The following is a 21,164-nucleotide window of genomic DNA, read 5'->3' as shown; positions in this document are numbered from 1 at the left end:
GGATATGTGAGTATCTGTGTATGTGCAGAGGGTGATGTCAGGTGTCCTGCTCTGCCACTCTCCACCCTATTCCTCTGAGACAGGCTCTCTCACGCACCTGGAGCGGGGCTAGCAGCCAGCAAACCCCAGTGATTCTTCTGCTTCTGCTGCATACAGCATGAGGCGTCCAGGTGTATATGGCCATTCCCTGTCTTTTTATGTGGGTTCTTGGAAGACTCAGGTCCTCATGGTTGAGCAACAAGTTCTCTTTCCTGTTGTTTCTGAGGCGCCTTCCCAGTTCCTGGAATACTTGTTTTGCTGACCATAAATTCTTAAATTTAAATGGTGCTGTGGTATGAGTATGTGTGTTCCATTTCTAAAGAACAAGATATCAGATTATCATTTTGTGTATTTGTTATGTGAATTTCATTGCTCATTTTCTTGTTATTACTTCTCTAGAAACTGGACACTTGTAAAACAGCTGAATTTCGCATTACTTTATTGTATTACAAACAGGAGTGATTACAGAGGGGAGAGGAAACGGGTGCTCTGCATTTGCTGGGCTCAGTGGTGGCATGGCTGTCGGGCACGGCAGCTTTTGCTGTGCGCAGTGCACAGTCAGAATCCTGATGTTAAGGCAGAGAGACACTACAAAAGTGAATGTAACAATAGCAAGGACGTATCCTTTGCTTCTAAAACAAATCTCATAGTGCAGTGTGTCTATCTAAACATCTTTCACTTTTACAAGTCTTTGAGTTTTTGTGCCCAGCACAGAGTGGCTGCACTCAGTTTCCTTACGTTTGGAGTTGAGTGCTTCCCTTTCTCACTGCCTGTTAAACAGGAAATGGGACTTTAGCATACATGATTAAAATCAGAAATAATTCATTCTCAATCCCAAACTATGCCTTAGACAGGGAAGAAATCCTCTGGGGCTAGTCATGTTTATTCTATCCTAACAGAACAATTAGTATGTGAAATGCAGAATGAGCAGCTTTTCTAGCTTTCTTACAGAAGTGGAGACCGAACCAGATTTCTCAGTTTCACGAGTCTGCTTTGAAAGTGTTTCACTGGAGCCCTTTCCCTTCCTTTTTTTGGAGAGGAAGCGAACAGAAAAGGTGCAAAGCTCATATGTGCCTGTTCTGCTTAGGCTTGGTGTATTTGTTAAGCGTGAACTCGGTGTGTCTCTGCAGTTCGTCGATGTGTGCGTTGAGCAGCTTCTCAAGCTCCTTGGCCCGTCTCTCCTCTTCCATCAGGAAGTGCTGTGCAGCCAGGGAGGCTGGGAGGGATATATCTGGTGGAGACTGAAGAGAGGGGAGAAGAGTGAGGTGTGACCAATCCAGAACCTTTGGTCGTAGGCACGTACTTTTCTGACAGTCAACCCAGCAGCTTTGACAAAGCACTGAATTTTGGACAGAATCCTCCTCCCCTTGCAATGTAGTCCCTGGTAATATAACCCTCAGGGATATAAGCCATCTCAACACCACACCATGAAAGAGCTCTTGGAATGACAACTGCAGTGACCAGCTGCGAATCCAGGGTGGACATAAGTACCAGGGAGCCCAGGCAGAACACATTTCGCTGACTCGCAAGGCAAGTAATCCAGAACAAAGGCAAGTCCCAGATCTGGAGTGAAGATGTAGCAGATTGGATAAAGATGGACATCTTGCTGGAGGTGGCTGTGGTGTGTGTGCATGTGTGCGTGTGTGTGCGTGCATGTGTGCATGTGTGTGTATGTATGTGTGCATGCGTGTGTGCGTGTATGTGCATGTGTGTGCGTGCATGTGTGTGTGCATGTGTAGGACAGGACTGGTGTTGCAATCCTCCCTCACTAGTCAGGCTTAGTTGAAGAAGAAATCCGAGTGGTACTCAGTGTCCCTTACTGGGAGGTATGGGGTACTTCACAGCTTTCTTGTGATGTGGCTAGTGTATATTTGCACAAGGAAAAAATGAAATAAAGGATATTAGTTTTATTTAAACATTATAAAATTATTTTAAAAATTACACATTAATTTTCCAGTTCTTTTATCTACCCGTCTTCCTCTCACTATTCTTTGAGACAGTGTTTCAGGTAGCCCAGGCTTGGCAGGAGCTCTAGGTGGTTGAGGATGCCTTGAGTCTCTACCTCCAGAGTGTAGGACTCCTGGCCTGCACCCGTCAGTGCACCTGGATGCCTTTTTTCTTCTTCACTTCTGACTTGTTAAGAACAATGAAGCTTTACGGAAGTGAACCTGGTTATACGTTTATTAGTTCATCAATCTCTAAAAACTCAAGATCACAGCAGGCGACACCAGAGGCCTGCAGACACATCCAAGTGTTAAATCCCACCTGTACTGTCTGCACTGGGCGTAGCCTCTCCACCAGAGTCTAAGGGAACAGTCTTGAACATGCCGTATGAGCTGTTGACGGGTCAAACACACTCTTTCTAAACACCCAGGGCAAAGAGGGGCAGAAGCAGCTGTCTGTTGCAGGGATGGACACTGTTGACGCCAGGTTTGCCCCAGCCTGTGCTAATAACGTGCAGTGAATTGCAATGGACTTTGTCCATCTGGACACCTAATAGACGGTGCCTGCATACTAACACAAGCGTCAAGTCAGTGACGCTGGGGAATCCAAGGCTTGAAATGATGCCCACACCTCAGAGGGTGAAACAAAGCCCCACACAGACTCGGGCGTGGCATGCTTGTAGACTGGGTGGGGAAGGCAGGGATATCCATGTAGACCACAGCTAATAAGCACTGAAGTTCTGTGCTCTTGGACAGACAACCTGATGTCATTACTGGACATCACAGAAGGCTGGCAGGCCTAGAACAAAGGAGAGTCCTTCCGTGGCTTCAGGATAGGTCAGAAAAATCTCCAGCAGAGAGAATGCCATGTGCATTTCATAAGCCTCAGGGGAAAGTCATGTTGTAGGTATTTAAGCCAGGGTGAGGCTGTTTCCGGCAGTAGAAGCCTGAACACCCCGTAGGCCACTCCCCATTGGGAGCCCAGGATGACACAGAGCACCTATCGGATGGACGATGTCACCTGCCCCATTTTCTGTCCTCGGCAGCCCCAGAGGGTGGAGGTATGGATCCAATAGCAGAATGGCCCACTCATTGAGAGCTACTTAGCTTGCTTCTGTTGACTCTTGGGCCAGCTGAGCCCAGGAGGTGCCATCCTTCACTGACAGCAAGTAGCGTCTTGGTTGCTGCTAGACCATACTGGGTCCCTCCCACCCTGCAGAGGACAGCATTTTCTCCTCCCTGGAGGTGGTCTGTGTTCCTGGGCTGACCCTTTCTGCCACAGAGCCTTAGCATGTAAGTTAGCATCACAACGATGCTCTCTGCGATGACTCAGCACATGGCCATGTTCAGTTTATACATGTTACTGTATGTTAAGACCTATCAGGGTCTAGTGATTTATGTCTGTAATCCCAGCACATGAAAACCTGAGGCAGGAGAAGTACTGCAAGTTCAAAGCCAGCCTGGGCTCCATGGTGAACTCTAAGTCAGCCGGAGCCAGAGTGAGATCCTAACAAGTGAAAACAAACAAAAAGTGAAAAGTATTGCCAGGATTCCTGGTGGGGCATTGGGTTATCTTTCCCTTCTAGAGACAGCTGTGGTCAAATGGCCTGCAGAGCTTCCTACAGTCCTGTTTCCAGAGGTGCCACTACACACCTTTAACCTCAGCACTCTGGAGACAGGCACGTGGATCTCGGAGACCACCCTGGTCTACATAGTGAGTTCCTGGTCAGCCAGGGCTACACAGAGAAATCCTATCTCAAAACAGCAAAATAAACACAAGCAAAAGAAGTGACATTTTAAGCTATTCTATCCTTTTTCTATATTGGTCTCAGGATTGAATAATCTTCACTTAAAGGAAAAATCAGTTTCCAGAAACTCACCAGAGGGAAGACTTCATCGTCACTAAGCAAGGGACTTGTCATTTCTTTGGTCTGAAATGGCAAAGACGGTAAGGGTGGTGCTGGACTTCTGCTCAGCTCACAGTCTTGGCTAATTCTAGAAGAGAAGAGATGGATGTCAACAGTCTTCATAAGGATCCTAGGTTTTTTTTCCCTATTGCTGTGGTAAAACACCATGACCAAGGCAACCACAAAAGAAAATGTTATGTCTTATGGTTTCAAAGGGTTGGAGTCCATGATGACAAGGTGAAAGCCAGCTGAGCGCTCACATCTGTCAACAAACACCAACCCAGAGCTAACTGGTTATGGGGTGAGTCTTTGGAACCCTCAAAGCTCTCCCCCCAGTGACACACCTCCTCCGCAAGGCTGCACCTCTGAGCCTCCCCAAATAGTCCCACCTGCTGGGGACCAAGGATCCCAACATACGAGGCTACTCTCATCCAAACTGACCACCAAAGGCCATGTTTGTTGTAGCTGAAGGTTCTGATTTTCTTGATGTCCAACTAGAAAGAACCAAATGAATGAATGCATTCATCTAGGTGTTTCTTTGACAGTATTTTTTTTCCTAAATAATCTCAACTTCACTTTAAAACCTTGGAATGCAGAATACCCGATGACTGATAGGACAGCCTACTGTCTGCAGCCTCGGCCTTCCTAACTCTGTGTTGTGCTGTTGTATTTCCAGGTCATTCTAACACCTGGACAATTTGACAGAAATATCAAAACTCTGAACACATATGCCATGGTGTGGGGGGTCTAAGGAGAGAAGCTAAAGTCCTCCACTGCATGTCACAGGCTTTGGGGATGTGGTACCACATCTCTATACTAACCAGTTCCTTCGGATTCTCTAACATACAGCCTGTTTCCCTCTAGTGCCTTCCCAGGCGTCTTGCTCACGTAATGTCTTTGTTCTCTCTGACTCTCTATCACACTTAGGAGAAAGAGTTCTTAGGATAGGTGGAGGACCAATGCATGTAAAGCACATGGAACATGATGCCTGCTGCATCCTAGACACCCAATAAGCATCAGATGTCATCTTAATGCCCATTTGATCTTCAAAAAAGTACATCAAAGTGAATGTCCCCACAGATGAAGAAACTCATTCATTTTACCCATTCATTTTCTCTTCCTTCTTTCTTTCTGGTACTGGAGAACTGAGCCCAGATTCTTGCAAAGAATGCTAGGCACGTGCCTATACTGAGCTACACCCTAGCTTTGTTATTTTTTTTTATCTGAGACAGGATTCCCTTAAACATCAAGTCCTCCTGTCTCAGTGTCTCCACCTTCCTCTCTTCCCATCCCCACTAAGTGGGGTTAAACTCCTCTGATCCACCCGTCCATCTTCAATCATTTATTACAATTGTATGAGAAACTTTTTTCTTTTTAACTTTTGAGATTACAATATAACTACATCATTTCCTCCTTCCCCTTCCTCCCCCCAAACCCTCCTGCATATATTCCTTACCTGACGCTCTTTCAAACTCATGGCCTCTTTTCTCAATTGTTCCATGCATGGATATATGCTTATATATTCCTAATTACAAGCAGCTCAGGCTGTCTACCATTACTTTAGACTCAGAAGGAGGGAGGCAATCAATAGCCCTACACAACCGTGACACCCACGACTCACATCAGCAAGCAGAGTGGCGCTAGAACCCTAAAAGTACAGTAGTGCCTTGGTGACAGCTGACAACTCTCTAATTGGACATTGGATACACTCAAGAAGAGAATAATCATGCCTGGTCCCAGAACCAACGGCCCAAGGGTAGTAAAGTTATGGATCTTGGAGAAGAACCCACAATTTTACTAAAAACCAGCATAGTTTCAACTACATTTGAAACATTAGTTATTATATCCATAGATAAGCATAGTCCTCACCCCTCAGGGAGGAAACTTCTCTTTGCAACAGATAATAACTCATCAAAATGTAGGTAGAGTAATGGAGCCTAGCCCCAGTGGCTACACCCACAATATGGCTCCTCAACTCAGGGCTCAGAGAACACTGCAGAAGACGGAGCAGAAAGAGTGTTAGAGCCAGGGGACAGCGTTTGCTGTGAGGCTGTCCCTCCTAGAAGCTGCACCCATAAAGTCTCACCATCACGACTGCCCAGATGTGAGCTGACCAGGGACAGTGCCAATGGACCTGGCCAAGTGGATGGAGAAAAGCCTACGGTGCCTCAGCTCTATACAAAAACCGTAGGCAACTAAGGAACGCGGGGAGGGAGCAATGGTCTTCCCCAGGAAAAACTGCTGGTTGTCTAGCACCAACTGGTCAACCCTGAGAACAATCGTTTACTTTACAAATGAGAATAAATTGCTAGGAACCAGTAACTTTGAACTCAGGTTCTCCTGAGGTCGAATCCCATAGTAAGAATGCAAAGCACACCATGGAATTTATTGTCTGTGCTAAAATATCGGTGGAAGATATAAGTAAAAACAAAAAACAAAACAAAACAAAAAAAAACACACACCAAGCATATAAGCGAATAGGGGAACAAAACAACAAACCTTAATACTGGGCCAAAGACTACCCCACCTGGCCTGTTTGGCTAAGTGAATGTCTTCCATGAAAGTGGGGCTTCAGTTTAATCAAATCACCAAAGGCCATGAAACATAAAAAATTCTTTAACTGAAAGCTGTTTATCCTTACTAATAACCCAGATTTCCCACAGGTGTTAACCATTTTCAAAGCGATGTTTACAATTTGAAAACCCACACTGTATTTTTCTCTTCTCATCCAAAGCCCAGTCCATGCAGACTTGCTTCTTATGCAGGATTCTTCAAGTCTGTGCATACAAATGGCACGAGGCATCGCCCTAGGTGCCTGCTGATCAACACAGAGAAACAAATGCTTCCTGGTTTTACTTATCTTGAGATAAATCTTTCCCCCCATTATCCCACACCATAATTACCATGGAAACAGAGGAGCAAATTAAATGGAAATAACATGGTTTATGATGTGAACAATAGATGAAACATCTCCCAGTTCAGACTGAGCAGTAACAATGGTATAATGAACCCGTGTATCATCTCTGGCCTGAACCTAGTGTCTACACTTCAGGGTGGAAAAACAAGACAATAATGGAGGTGATCTGAGAAGTGTGTGTGTGTGTGTGTGTGTGTGTGTGTGCAAAATCTTGCCTGTGAGAGATTTTGTATACAAAGTATTATTTGTTCTAAATTATCTAAATAATTATCCCAATTACCCATTTTGCTGTGAATGCACAGAGATAGCTTTATGGCACTAATTACTAAGATTTATCTAGGAATATTTTTTATATTATAAGATCAATAAAATATTGAGATTGAAGGAGAAAACTATATTATGAAGTAAAGTGCTTTGGCTTAAATCATCTTTATAGCTGAAAGCCCTTCTAGGACATAGCCATTCAAATACTTCATAAAACCACCTTGCACAAAATGCTGCACGTATCAATTTAAAGAGGACTTAAAAATTATTGCAGAAGGCTTTTGATATCCACTCTCAAGTCACACTGTTCAATTAGCTTTCCCATAGGCCCTGCGCGAAGGTCGCTGAGTGTGGCAGGCTCATCTGCTTGCACGGGAGGTAGAACTCCTCATGGAGTGTGCAGTCCTGTCTGAGGTATGCAGGCCTCCCATGCGGCTTGGCAATGGGATGATGTCCTAGCCAGGGCCGAGGACCCACCACCTGTCACTGACCTCCCAGCCTCACCTTCTCACACCCCACAGAAACTCCCCCTGCAGTGGCCTGCACTCTCTCCAGGCCTGGAGTCTGTAGTCTGCTTCATCCCGCTCCTTACTGGTTAATACCACAGGACAAAATTCTCATACATATTTTTGGCTTTTAGACTCTTCCCTTGGCAAGTGACCTTGTAAGCAGCAATGACAAACCTGCTAATTCTGTGGCCTTTTCCTATTAGATACTTACTGTATTAGCTAAACATGGAGCCATCTTAATGATGAATGCTTCCGATTACTAATGTCTTCTTGGCTCATAATATAAAAATTTAAACCAAGAATATTACTTTTTAAAAGACATATCAATTTTCATGTGCATGTGTGCCTGCGTGGGCTTGTGTGCACCACGTGCATGCAGGAGCTGGTGGAGGTCGGAAGGAGTCAGACCCCTGAGACTGGAACTGCGGGAGGTTGTGTGCCATCTGATGTGGGTGGGAACCGGACCCAGGTCCTCTGCAAGGGCACTAAGCCCTCTGAACCGCTGAACCATCTCTCCAGCCCCTGTGACTTCACTTTGAAATGTGTATTCTCATATGAAGACAAGCCCCATTTATGACAAAATTGTTTTGTCATAAAAATTAGTTCTGTATTAACAGTTCTGGGTCCCAGTACTCTAAATCAGCTTGTAAAGTCTCCTGCAACTTCAAGACATTATTTTTTTAAAGAATAATATTCAGACCATCTTAACAAAATTCCATTAAATCTCATAACAATTTTAAAGTGAGGGATAGATTTTTATTCTAGAAGTAAATGCTTTGGATTGCCTGAAAATGCTCCCGATTTCAAGTGAGCTAACATGGAGATATCTTCCAATAGGAGTAAAAGACAAAAGTTAAGAATAAATAACTGTTTATATTACAGACTGTGCCAGTCTTCCTCCATTATAAGGGAGAACCTCCTTAGACAATGACCTTGAGATTTATGAAGCAATTTTATTCTTCCTTCTCCAAACAGCTAACATCTTGCTATGTGAAGATGACTTGGTCATGGTGTGGTTAACTTATGTCTGACAAACATATGAATATGCCTTACATGCACAGACCCCCACACACATAGTCTCTCTCTCTCACACACACATACATATATACATACACACATAAACTATATATACATACACAAATTCATACATACATATGCATATACATGCACACATACACAGATACATATACACTACACATAGATATAACCACACTCATTCATATACACATATACATATACCACACACACTCACACAGACACATACACCACATATTTATACACGCATACAAATGTGCGCACGCACACCCATGTACATGAACACATATGTGCACACAGATCTTGCTACTTGACTCACTCCCTGGGCTGGGCTGTGAGGGAAGGGCTTTCTCTTCCGCTGCTGGCATCAGCGGGGAGCTGCCTGCTTTCCAGTTCTCTGCTGCTGAGCTCACAGTGTCCCTGCATCTCAACAACTCTTCCCCATCGTGGGTTTTACATGGCAACAATTTATTCAGACCGTTTGAAATGCTGTTTCTTTTCAAAAACCAGGTCACTGAAGAACACTGAAATCAGACGAGGCATTAAAACAAATTTACTGAAACTTCCAGCAAATGGAAGTGGCAGGGCCGGCTCTGCAGCAGGAGCCGTGGTCCAGGCTGCTTGTTAAGATAATTCCTGCAGCGCCTTTTACTCCTTCCTGCCTCTGTCTCCCACGGTCTTGTTTTTGTGGGGCAATTTTAATACATCTGCACTGCCTGTCAAAGAAAGATTAAGGGCCAAGAAAAGTATTTTTAAACTAACAAACTGCAGAGCAATGGCAGAACATCTCACCGGATGCTACCAGACTTGCTCGAGTGGTGAGGATGGGCCTGGGAGCCCAGGGCCCTTGGTGACTCGCTGAGGTTCAGCCAGAAGTGCCACAACCGTTCCCAGCATGTTTAGGGCTGGACTTTGCTGGGTTCTTATTCTAGATTAGAAATGACCTCTTAGAACAGGTTTTCAGTGCTACTGGGCGATCGGCATGTGCTTAGCCATCAGAAGACAAGCTTTTGACTGTGGCCAGAGGCCTCTTCATTTTTCCCACAATGCTTACACTGAAGCCCCATCATGGTGCCACACCATGGCACCCCTCCCATGGCACCCCACCACAGCACTCCACCACAGCACCCACCACAGCACCCCCACCATGGCACCCCAACCACAGTACCCACCACAGTACCCCCACCACGGCACCCACCACAGCACCCCCACCACGGCATCCACCACAGCACCCCCACCATGGCACCCCCACCACAGTACCCCCACCATGGCACCCCCACCACAGCACCCCCACCACGGCACCCCCACCATGGCACCCCATCATGGCATCTCCACTGTGACACTCACACCATGGCACTCCAACTATGACGTCACAGGTACCCAACCATGGCTCCCCCTGTATTACTCCCATAGTAGCACCACTAGAGTGCCATCCTCACCAAAGTCCCCCCAATACAGTGCCCCCTGAGATACCTCCACCACCAGACTCTTTCTCCGCTACTTAGAAAGGGGTTAATTAGGGCTTTGGAGAGACTGATACTTCAAGCTTTGGAATTATTAGAATCCACCTTTCTAGGGGCTGGAGAGATGATTTCAATCCATAGAAACTGCTCTTGCAGAGGACAAGGGTTTGGTTCCCAGCACCCAGATGGCAGTTCCCAGTCATCTGGAACCCCAGTTGCAGGGGATCCAGCAATGTCTTCTGGCCTTTGTGGACACCAGGCATGTTCACGGGGCAGTATAGACATAAATATAAGATAAATCTAAAACTACAAAAGAATCCATCCTTCTAGTACCTATAGAACTGAGTTAGGAAAGGGAGAGCATTGCTCTAGAACTGGAGAGTGTTGAATAAACTTTCCCCCACTTTGGGTCTGTTCCATAGATTTTACTTAGCTACCAAGATGAGCCTGCCATGACCCTCTCCAAACCTCAGGTTCAGCGATTAATCTAGTCACTAAAATACACGTTTTAGACACCATGAATTTATAAAAGTATTCATATTATAAATGCAATTTACTACTAATAATATTAGTGATTAGTGGCCAACATTCATGCCACTACACATAGTACACAGATTCCTTCATACAATCCCCACTAGCGCTACACACAAGAAACCATGAAAACATTATTAAGCATCCACACCAAGGACCTCGGGCTTCCGAGGACAGACAGGGTGAGTCCACAGTGCTCTGGACTTTCATAAGCACCACGAATGGCTCATGTCAGAGAAGTGTGGTGAAGGCAGCCATAGCCTTCCTCCGAAACCCACAGTGCAATTGACGTCTTCACGGCTCTGAGGAGTTCAATGGAAAAAGAGTGGCTTTGCTGAGCAGCTCATGAGATTGGGGGACAGTGATCCGCCTCCAGAGACACTCCTGACTCCATAAATCGTTGGTGAAAATTGAGTTAATTAGCAGGTTTCATGGTTAGCATTGACTTAGGATGTGAGCTAAGACATTTTAGAGATCGCGAGAATAAAATGGACAGTGGGCATCGATCTTCCATGCACTGGACTCTCTTACTGTCCATGGGGCCCTTGTTAGCATGTGACCAGCGGTCGGTTACCATGGCAATATCTGTATCATGGGAGGACAGACAGAAGTGACAGTGTCACATGTTTTGCTTTCCCATACCTAATGGGGGAATTTCTAGTTCTCTCTGTTCCCACAGTGTTAAAAGGATCACTTGCTTATCTGTCTTCCTGCACAACTGTCCTGAGATGACGCAAACAGAAGACCCTGGGAGCTCTCCGCCCAGCTACTGCCGTGTGTGCCCAGACTCCTGTGTTATCACTACCAGATAGAACGTAAACAGCCGAGGAAGCCGTCACTTTATGCTACTTACGAATTTCCCATAAGAATTTCTGATGCCTGTTTATGGCTAAGCTAGCACACCTGTCTCCAGCGGTCTCCGTCTTCAGCTGGCTCTGGTAGGCGTATGCGTCTGCTTCATCGTAGCTGCTCTGGGTAGGCCACGCTGCCTTCCCGTTGACATGGAGCTTTGCAAGATCGCTTCGGAGCCTCTCATTCTCGTATTCCAGTTTGTTAATCGATGGGTACCGTGACTGCTCCTTGTCAGTGAAGTCCATCCTCTGGGGAGTAAAACAGACCCCACTGAATGACCTCACACACGACACAGTTTCCACATGTTTGGACTCATGTGTTGGGAAGCTCCTTTTATTTGAGCTAGGTGACGTGGTTTTTGTGAACTCTTTGTTCCTCCTGAATGTTTTAAATGTAAGGTGTTAATATAAATAAATTAATTTAAGCATATTTTAGAAGACTCTTGATAGCTGCAGTAAAGAGGTGTCAAATCTTGGCAACTGAGTCTGCTTCATCAGCGGTGCTGTGGCTGCCCACACACAGGCCTGCACGGGAATTCCTTTACAACATGAGAATAAACTGAATGAAGGTGTTTGAGGAGCTGAACGGGAAGTTAGTGCGAATCCCGCTCAGTGCTCTCGTGGAGCGCATTCAGGCTGGAGGGAAGGACAGCTCAGAGTCTACACTTGCTGCTTGACCAAAGGACCAGCGTTCAGTTTCAGCTTGGGCATCTCATAGCCACCGGGAACTGCAACTCAGGGGTGCTGATGCTCTTTTCTGGTCTCTAAGGGCACGTGAACACATGAGACGCGCACGCACGCACACACACACACACACACACACATCCTTTAAAAAAATCTCATAGGAGGATCTTATTTTATGCCCTCACAATTTGATATTACTACTGTGTTAGGTTTGCTGATGGGAACGAAACAGCAGCCTTCATCACCGAAGTTGAACAGGTTTTCACGTTCCTTGGTGATTTTCACTCTAAGAATCTCAGTAGGTTTTGTATTCTTTGGTGATTTTCCCACTTTGGAGTTTCTGCTTACCAATATCAAAGTATCTTTTAGCACTTAGGCAGCAATTCAGTGTTTCTCTGGTTGTTGAAAATATGGTTTGTGTGGTTTTTAAACATATATTTATGAGGTTTTAATTGTGGTACATGGCTTGTTTTGTCTAGAAAAGGACTTTGGGTTCTCTTTCCTTAACTCCTGCCTCTTTGCCTCACATTGCAATTTTCTTTTTTTAAGGAGCTATTAAATATTTACTTTCACCTTCTTCTATTTGTTTTATGATTTCATTATTTCACTTTAATTCTTTAGCTTATTTTGAGTTAATTTTGCTATAAAAGTGAGAAAACAGTAAAAATAATAAATTATTCCAATTACATATTGATTAAAATATTCATGCCCACTGCTGGTTGATGTAACAGATTACATGCTGAACTTATGTGGACTGAATTGGACTCTGGACTATTTTGCTGCATTGATCTTGCAGTTGAGACAGAGCCAACACTGCACATTTGGAGCAATGTCATTTCATGGTAGAGATTTGCTACTAGGATATTAATGCACCGCCCCAGATTGTAAAATAAAGCATATTTAAATCACAAAATGAATGGCTTAAACAAGAGGCTTAGAGATTTCTCAGGTTGTTTTTGTTAAAGACTATAGGAAGGGGTATGTGTGTGTGTGTGATGTGTGTGTCTTTATGGTCTTCTTGTACAGCTTTGTAGGACAGTCTCTGTTCTCGCATAGCAAGTTGTGGGAAAATTGTGTGTGATGATCTATTGTCCACTTCTGTCCTTGCATCCTGTGAGTTGACCATCCCAAGCTGCATTGTGGCCTACGGGACCACAGTTCTCTGGGATCAGAAGGGCAATACCTTAGCACCAAATGTTTGCCTTGGCTAGCTCATCACTTTTGAAGCTCCAAACATTTGGAATTCAAGGCCTAGGAAACTAAATGTTTGGAGCTTAGACATTTCTTTTTGAAGTCCCTAAATTTCCAAGCTTTGAGAACCGTTCACATAGAATAACACTCAATTCTCACATTTTTGAATAGCTGCACATTGGTAATCAACCATACCATCATATTAATGTCAGCACTGAAAACCAGCTTATAAAACACTTATGCAATACACAATATAAGCTATTAAAATGTTTACTTGTTTTGTTTTGTGTCTACTTACTGTTTTCTTGCATACTAAGACAATTTAGGAAATGCAGAGGAAGTTCTGATTCTGGATGAGGACTCTGAGGAGGGATTCTAAGCAGCTCACTGAGACTTGGAGAAACTGAGCCACCCTGACCCAGCCAGTCTTTCTCCACCCCAGAGGGAGCTGCCCACAAGGCAGTGACATGCAAAGGGCCTTCTCAGGCATCTTTGGCCAACTTTCTGCTCCTCAACGAAGGAAGTAAGGATTAGGCAACCTTACTTCAGAATTAGGCAACCAGAAATGTTCTCAAATCTGTATTTATTTAGTTAGGACTGATCTCAAGATCAGTGATTTCCTGTCTGGAAAGGAAATGGAGCGGGAACTGGAGAGGCGGCTCAGTGGTTAAGGGCACGGGCTGCTCTCGCAGAGGATGCGGGTTTGGTTCCCATGCAGAGGGTGTTTGTGACTATCCCTAATCCTTAACTCCAGTTCCGGGGATCAGACACCCTCTGACTTCTGTGGGCAGTGCATGAATGCATGCATGTGGTGCATAAACATACATGCAGGCTAAAAATAAGAAAGAAAGAAGAAAGAAAATAAAACAGTTGTCATTTTAAAATTACTCAAATGTCAGGAGGCTGAAAATAATGATGTATATATGTATATATTTTGTTTCTTCCTACCCAGGGTGAAATTTCAGCTCTAATCACTTAATTTTATATTTATATATTCTAATCATTGCTTAAATAATTATCTGAATATGAATTTTTTGTACTTGCAGAATTTTAATACATAGAAGTAGAGTTTTCTTCATTTCATAACATTTTAGAAATAAAAGAATAAAATAAACAAAGAATAAGAAATTGGTGAACTACAATAATAAATTAAATAGGGGGCTAGAGAGAGAGGCTGGTCTTCCAGAGGACTCAGGTTCAAGTCCCAGCAACTATATAGTGGCTCGCAATCATCTGTAACTCCAGTCCCAGGGGACCTGATATTCTATTCTGGCCTCCACAGGCTCTACACACATGTGGTCCACAGACACAGATGGAGGCAAGATAATTACACACACAAAGTAAAAATAAAAGTTAAAAAATTAAAAAATAAACGAGGTAATAGTATCCTCAAAACCATTACTTTTACATGCCAGTAAAATAAGCTTGTGCATCATAGCTGAAAGAAACGGAAGAAAATGTGTAAATGTGTTCAGCTATCCAAGTCCAAGCGTAAGAAAGGCATCTGAAACCTGAACTGGACACAGCAGTTCACGTCTGTAACCATGGCACACAGGGAATTATGAACAGACCTCACTTCAGACAAAGTGACATCATACTGAACCCAGTAATGCACTAGAATTGACAGGGTGTGACTATTATCAGTTGAACTGTGGCTCCTTACAAAGCCTGTTGAAGTCCTAACCCCTACTCCCTCATGATATGACCTTATTTCAGAACAGGGTCTTCACAGAGACAGTGGCCCTGAAGTGAACACCCAACAAAAGGGAATCTGATCTGAGCATCCTGGGGTGAGGCAGACATGGGGACCACAGCATGCTGAGACAAAGCACTGGGGTACTGGCACTTTTCTGCCTGGGGACACCAAAGACTGTCACAGACCAGCATGGGGGGGGGAGGGAACATGTGCAGAATCCTCCTGCCAGAGGTTAGCGGGAGCATGGCCTGAGGACATCCCTTTGGGACATCTAGCCTCCTCCCAGAGTCCTGCTGTTCTAAGCACACACACTGTGATATCAAGCTAATTTAGAAATAGGAAGATTTATCCCTGGAACCCACATTTGGACAGAAACTGGGAAATACGTCGACCATAGTGTCTGACACATCGACAAATACAAGGGGAAGACTCGCACAGTCACCTCTGTTGCCAAGGCCCTGACAAGTGCTAGCAGCTTCATTTCAAACAGGGCAGAAAGGATCCTGGACTGAAAACAAATTCACACCCCACAAACCTCCAGAAGTGTGACATTTATAGTCAGAAACCAGATAATTTGCCTGCGAGTCCTGCCGCGACTTAGATTTTCTTGGATGTCCTAGCAAGCATGGGCACCATGACAATGACAGGGATGGGCGTGAGCTCTGGAGAAGAGGAGAGAGTCCGAGAGCTACACTGCGCTAACAAAGTTCCTCTAGCAGAACAGCTCTCAGCCCTGAGTTGTGAGCCCTTTGGAGGTCCAATGACCCTTTCACAGGGGCTGATTTAGACCATTGGAAATATCAGACAGAAGCAAAATTACAGCTATGAAGTAGCAATAAAAATAATGGTTGGGGTCACCACAACATGAGGAGCTGTATTAAAGGTTTGCAGCGCTAAGAAGGTTGAGAGCCACTGCTCTAGAAGGAATAACATAATGTGGACCTCCTTCTGTGTCAGCAATTAGCTGCTTGATGTGGTAAAAGCAAGATATTCTATTTATAACAGTAAGAAGAATTGTAAATATCTTGGGAAATGGCTTAAAGGAAGGAGACAGGAGCTATTCAGAGAAAATTGTATTACTGGGAAATGTATTATGAAGGAATGGGAATCATGCTATATCTTATTATAGCAAAAGCTTTGTCTTCCAAGTTAATACAAAAACGAATTCAATTCCAGATAGAATCCACAGGAAATTACAAGGAGAAACCTGGTGCGTTAAGCTTAGTCTATATGAAATTTTAACTGTGCTATTAGACATTGCATTTCAAAATACAATTTAAATGAATCGAACAATTGGATGGAAAATATAAAACCTCTGGAAAAGTACAGAAGGGCACAGGTACGTGTGGAACCTCGTCACCAAAGATGGCGGCTCCACGTACGTTCATCAAGACGAGTGGTTTCTGGCAAGTCAAAGTCAAACTTCTTGGGCAAAAATACGAAGTTACAGAAAACAGACTTTGAAAATGCTTCTATAAATTGACAAGAAGAAGAAAACTTACATCAGCGAAAATATTTATAAAGTATATCTAATTCATATTGTTATAAACTGCCAAGAGGTGCAGGAAACGATTTCCCTACCTATGGCAGGGAAATGAAAATCAAAGTGCTGTAGAAAAAATTGCTGTAGTAATAGTACTGGCAGCGCAAAAGTGATGAAAGGGAAAAATGATAATGGTATTAACATTAAGACACACACATCCTGAGAGCCAGTGGTTCCTCCTCAAGGGAGCTGCTCCAAGATACACGTGTTGGGATTTTGTAATGACCGATTTTTTCCAGGTGAGAATATGAAAATGGTCAAATACACTAGGGCTACAATAGTTATGAAAAACAGTCTAATAAGGTTTGATATATCAGCACCGTGGAATATTAACCACCTACTGTAAAGGACAGAATATGCCTGAGCCCGTTGGTGTGGGAAGGCAAATCACAGAAGTGTGACATGCAGAGTTATGTGAACCTAATTTTTCAAAAATAATTCTATGCATCTCTGTGTGCCTGTGTACAGGGTCCTGAGGGGAGCAGAAGATGACATCAGATACCCCGGAACTGGACTTGGCAGGTAGCTGTGAGCTGCCCTGTGGGGTGGGGAACTGAATCAGATGCTGTCTGTACAAGAGCAGCAAATGCTCTTAAATTGTGAGCCATCCCTCTATGCCTGTGACACTTTATTTTTTTATAATAAAGATTCCCCAAATAAGCGCATATGTGTGTTTGTAGAGGTGTCTAAATATACAAAGTGATAAATACAAATGAGTAGTCACTGTATGCTGTCCGGCACATGGGACACGATGGAAGAGGGGCTGGGAAGTCTAAAAGTAAGAAAACATGCCCTGAAGCCACCTGCATGCGCACTGTGGTTCATTCACAGACAATTACCGGCAGGTTCAGTGAGGGCCGTTTTCCTAGGACTTGCTGACTTGTCCAGCTGTCCACGCACATCTCGAGGTCAGCTCTGGGCAGCACTCGAGTTTCACGTCTACTCTGTAGGAGACTCTGTCTCCCCACCTTCTCTGTGGGAACGGTCAGGAAAAAGCGACAGGGGCCACCACTTGTTTGCCATCACGCAGCCCTCTGCTGCCCCAGTGGGGCTGGGGGAAGGGGTGTGGCAATTAGCGGCTGCTTTATATATCTTTGTGCATTTCAGCTCTTAAAAAATCAAACAATATGAATGAGCAAAGCCGAACGCCTACAGGAGCAGAGTGAAGCCCCTCAGCAGGGCTCTGGTGACCTGGGATGGGCACAGACAAACACTTATGTGTCCCATGCTGGGGAATGAAAAGGCAGAGATGACAGGCAGGGTTTTAATGAGGCGGAGAGGGAGACCAGCAAGCTTCCCTTTTCATCCAGCTGTGCTCAGTCACAGGGTCCACAGCCAGGCTCAAGGAAGGAGGGAGAATGCTTCCAGATGCTTCTACTGTCTTGATGCTGGAATACGGACTCATGTGAGAACAGGTGCACAGCAAGATAGAAGTAAACACAACATTGGCTTTAGAAGGGGCCTGGCGAGGCCCCAGCCCATTGGCTCACGTTATGGCTAAAGGGACAGGCCAACTTAAGCAGCTATGATGTCCAAATTTTCCTAGCTTACCTTTTCTGTTCCTTGAACAGTTAAAAAAAAATAGTAACAACAGTAGGATATTTCTCTGAGTGAGTAAAAGAAAAGATAGCAAGGCATGCTAATATTTCAATATTTCGACCAATGAAAGCTCTTCTACAAAAACCAGCCATGGACTGCTACATCAGACACAGGAGACAAATGAGAGGCTTGGAGCCATTTAACCTGTTTGTGAGACCAAGTAGAGCCAGGAGCTAATTCATGTATTCAGTTAACAAACACTGAACACTTGCTTTCTACCGGAAGTCCTGGGCTGTTGGTCATGCCAACTTCCTGCTGTCATCCAGTGAAAGGGGCAAGCCACAAAACAAGTCAGCGGCAAATACGAACCAAACAAGGACAGACCTAATTGTTTTGATTCAGGTTTGTGGGGGAAGGCTTCACTGAGCATAAGGTTGGCACTGAAGTCTGGCCGTCTAGGATATGGGGTTTCAGAATTAAAATTCAAGAAACTGCATTGTTTGCATGCCTGGGAAGTGATCAGAACTGAGCCCAAAGCAAGCATCCCAGCCTGGGCGAACCATGGCTGGAAGGGAGCACCCAGCTGGAGTGCGCATGCCCAGTGGCCACACCGAGGGATCAGCCCCAACCAGACAACCCCTTTCTGTTCAGTTTGGAGGAGTGAATTCAGCGCATTACCAAGTACCGAGCAGGGTCTAAGTCTCCCATCATTCCTTTCAGGTGTGTGTTTTCTGTTCGGACAGCTTTGTATCTCATATCCGAGACCTGGAAGATGGGTAGACAAAAGGCACAGGTGAAACTCGCGGAACTAGCCATGTCCATCAGCTCTGGCCCGTGGGTTCAAACCCTTTCTGTGGCAGCGAAAAGGGAGCCTCCTGTCGGGGTCCCCTGTTCCCTCTCCCGGCCCCTCTTCCTGTTTGAGCAGTGCTAGATTTAAAAAACTTAAATAATGATTTATCTTTTTCCTACCAAGCCCGAAATTCCATTTCTCATGTATTGGAACTATAATTAGAAGGGTCAGGATTTTAAAAACCCTTCTTGAAGAGACCGCTGATTACGCGTTTTCAATGTCCGATTAACTTTTACAGCAAGCAGTATATGGATTAATTTGTTCCTTCTGGTGCTTTGGTCGCATTTCCTCGCCTGCCTAGGACTTCATTTTGTGTCCTTTTCCTTTCCCTGATTTCTACCTGAATGTTGGGATGACGGACGTGTGCCTCCCTTCCTGGCCTGTTCTTTTGTATATCTCAGGCTCATTTCTATATAGAACTCTTGCATTAGAAAGATTTATTTTTGCAAGTTTTAGAATATATGCTCATTGACAAAATCTAGAAAACATGGATATATGAAAATGGAAATGAGACTCATTCATGGCGGCTGCTCACTCTGGCCATCTGCAGAGTGCCCTGCCCACGGTGCCCTGGGCACCCAGTCGCTGTTGTCCTGGGTATGGCACACACTGGTCAGTCTAAGGCCCATGACTGGATGGAGGCCCAATTTTTCCTGTTTTTAACTGCTCTTGTGGAGGCTGTCTTGGTTTGTGTTTTATGTTCTAAAACCCTTGGTTTTAGAGTGAAGGGCCATACAGTCCGTGCTGTCAAAAGCAGGCTATGAATTTGATTATTTGTAAGAGAGCAGGGAAGCTTAAAGGATAAACCGGGAAGGAGGGTGGGCGTGAGCATCCCTTGTAGCATCTTAACAGTCGAGGCTTGCAACCTCTGCGGACACGCTGTGTGCTGAGTGGATGTGTAGTAAATACGTGTCGATTTTATTCTGTAGCCTCCATGTTTAAGACATGAATGGCAATCTATTAAGTGTGTGTGTGTGTGTGTGTGTGTGTCGGGGGGCTGTTAGTGGAAAGATCCTATTGAAAACAACTGCGGAAGAAGCTGGGTGTCCGTGATGTGGGAGACAGCCGCCGGAGCATGCCAGCATGGGACTGCTTGGTCTTGCATGCGCTGTCTTTAGGTCCCTAGTGTTCCTTTGATGATGCTTTGTGGAGTGGCCCAGGGTTTTATGGGGCACCCAAGGCTCCTAGGAGAGGACGAGGATGAGCAAGGTCAGCCCTGCGCACATACCTGTTGCTTTGTTAACATTTTTTCCTTTATTTCTAACTCTATCTTTAACTGTCTTTCCAGAAGGGCAGCTTTCTTCCTGACAGATGCTATAGTGATCTCCTTCTGGTGGAGTTCCTGGGTGAGGTCCGAGATCTCATTCCTCAGGCGTTCCTGTTCAGAGCATCGGTCTTCCTTCTGATAGAGCTGGCTTCTCATCTGCAGGGACAGTGACCCAGAGACGTGAACAGCCCTCTCACTCACAGAGGAGCTACTCCCTCAGTCTTCCTGCCTATAGTGTCTGCAGCCCTTGGCGTCCCCATTCTGACCCGTGCCAACCGACAAGCAGTGTGTATAAAGTCCTTTGCTTTCCTGCAGTGTGCCAAGTGTCACCTGTAGTGTGCCAAGTGTCACCTGTAGTGTGCCAAGTGTCACCTGTAGTGTGCCAAGTGTCACCTGCAGTGTGCCAAGTGTCACTCAGCTTTGGTACAGACTTGACAGGAACTGTTACTAAGTCCTGTGCTTTGTTTGTGAGGCAGGGTCTACCTACACAGCTCAGACTGTCCTTTATCTTTGGATCCTCATGCCTTGGCCCCTGAAGTTCTGGGATTATGGTGTACGAGACCAAGTCTGGCCATCAGCACCTTCTTACGGAGAAAAAGAAAAAAGGACCTAAGAAGGGTAAGCAACTTGCTTAAATCATAGAAAAAGTATGAGGCTAGAACTAGTGGTTCTTGGCTTTAATTAAGGTTTTTAAAAAAATGAGACAAGTGTAAATCCCACTGTGCCAGCTGTAACCCCACAGTGCCTCTTGGAGTCACGAAGATATTAAAGCTTAGGGTAAGAATGTCTTACTGGCTCCCCTGACCCTTGGAGTATCTCCACCCTCGACTTTCCAAATCTAGCTGGGCAATTAGCCCAGTTCACCCTCTTGGATGCCCTGCTCTTTGTTCCTGTTGCTCCCACCTTGGCCACACCCCCGTCGCTCCCACCTTGGC

The 21,164-nt window shown here is 44.9% G+C and overlaps 1 protein-coding gene across 6 annotated transcripts in view; it reads right to left on the bottom strand.

The window, feature by feature from the left end:
• Positions 1 to 461: 461 nt before the first annotated feature.
• The window catches only part of Deup1 (deuterosome assembly protein 1), a 61,873-nt gene continuing 41,170 nt past the window's right edge, over positions 462 to 21,164 (bottom strand). For 5 of the 6 annotated variants that reach the window (XM_048434074.3, XM_048434101.3, XM_048434121.3 and 2 more), the window contains 5 exons: positions 20,191 to 20,385; positions 18,791 to 18,877; positions 11,512 to 11,708; positions 3,863 to 3,977; positions 462 to 1,280 (listed from right to left, as the gene is read on the bottom strand). In XM_048434074.3, the coding sequence (XP_048290031.3) occupies positions 1,104 to 1,280; positions 3,863 to 3,977; positions 11,512 to 11,708; positions 18,791 to 18,877; positions 20,191 to 20,385 (771 nt within the window). In that variant the 3' untranslated portion in view covers positions 462 to 1,103. Of the gene's footprint in view, positions 1,281 to 3,862; positions 3,978 to 11,511; positions 11,709 to 17,823; positions 17,962 to 18,790; positions 18,878 to 20,190; positions 20,386 to 21,164 lie in introns of those variants that run through there. The other variant, XM_048434137.3, reaches the window with a different exon arrangement.

Source organism: Myodes glareolus, chromosome 4 (genome assembly GCF_982192425.1).
Source record: "Myodes glareolus chromosome 4, mMyoGla1.1, whole genome shotgun sequence".
Lineage (NCBI taxonomy): Eukaryota > Metazoa > Chordata > Mammalia > Rodentia > Cricetidae > Myodes > Myodes glareolus.
The sequence above is the reverse complement of the archived record's forward strand: the minus strand, read 5'-3'. Positions and strand labels throughout refer to the sequence as shown.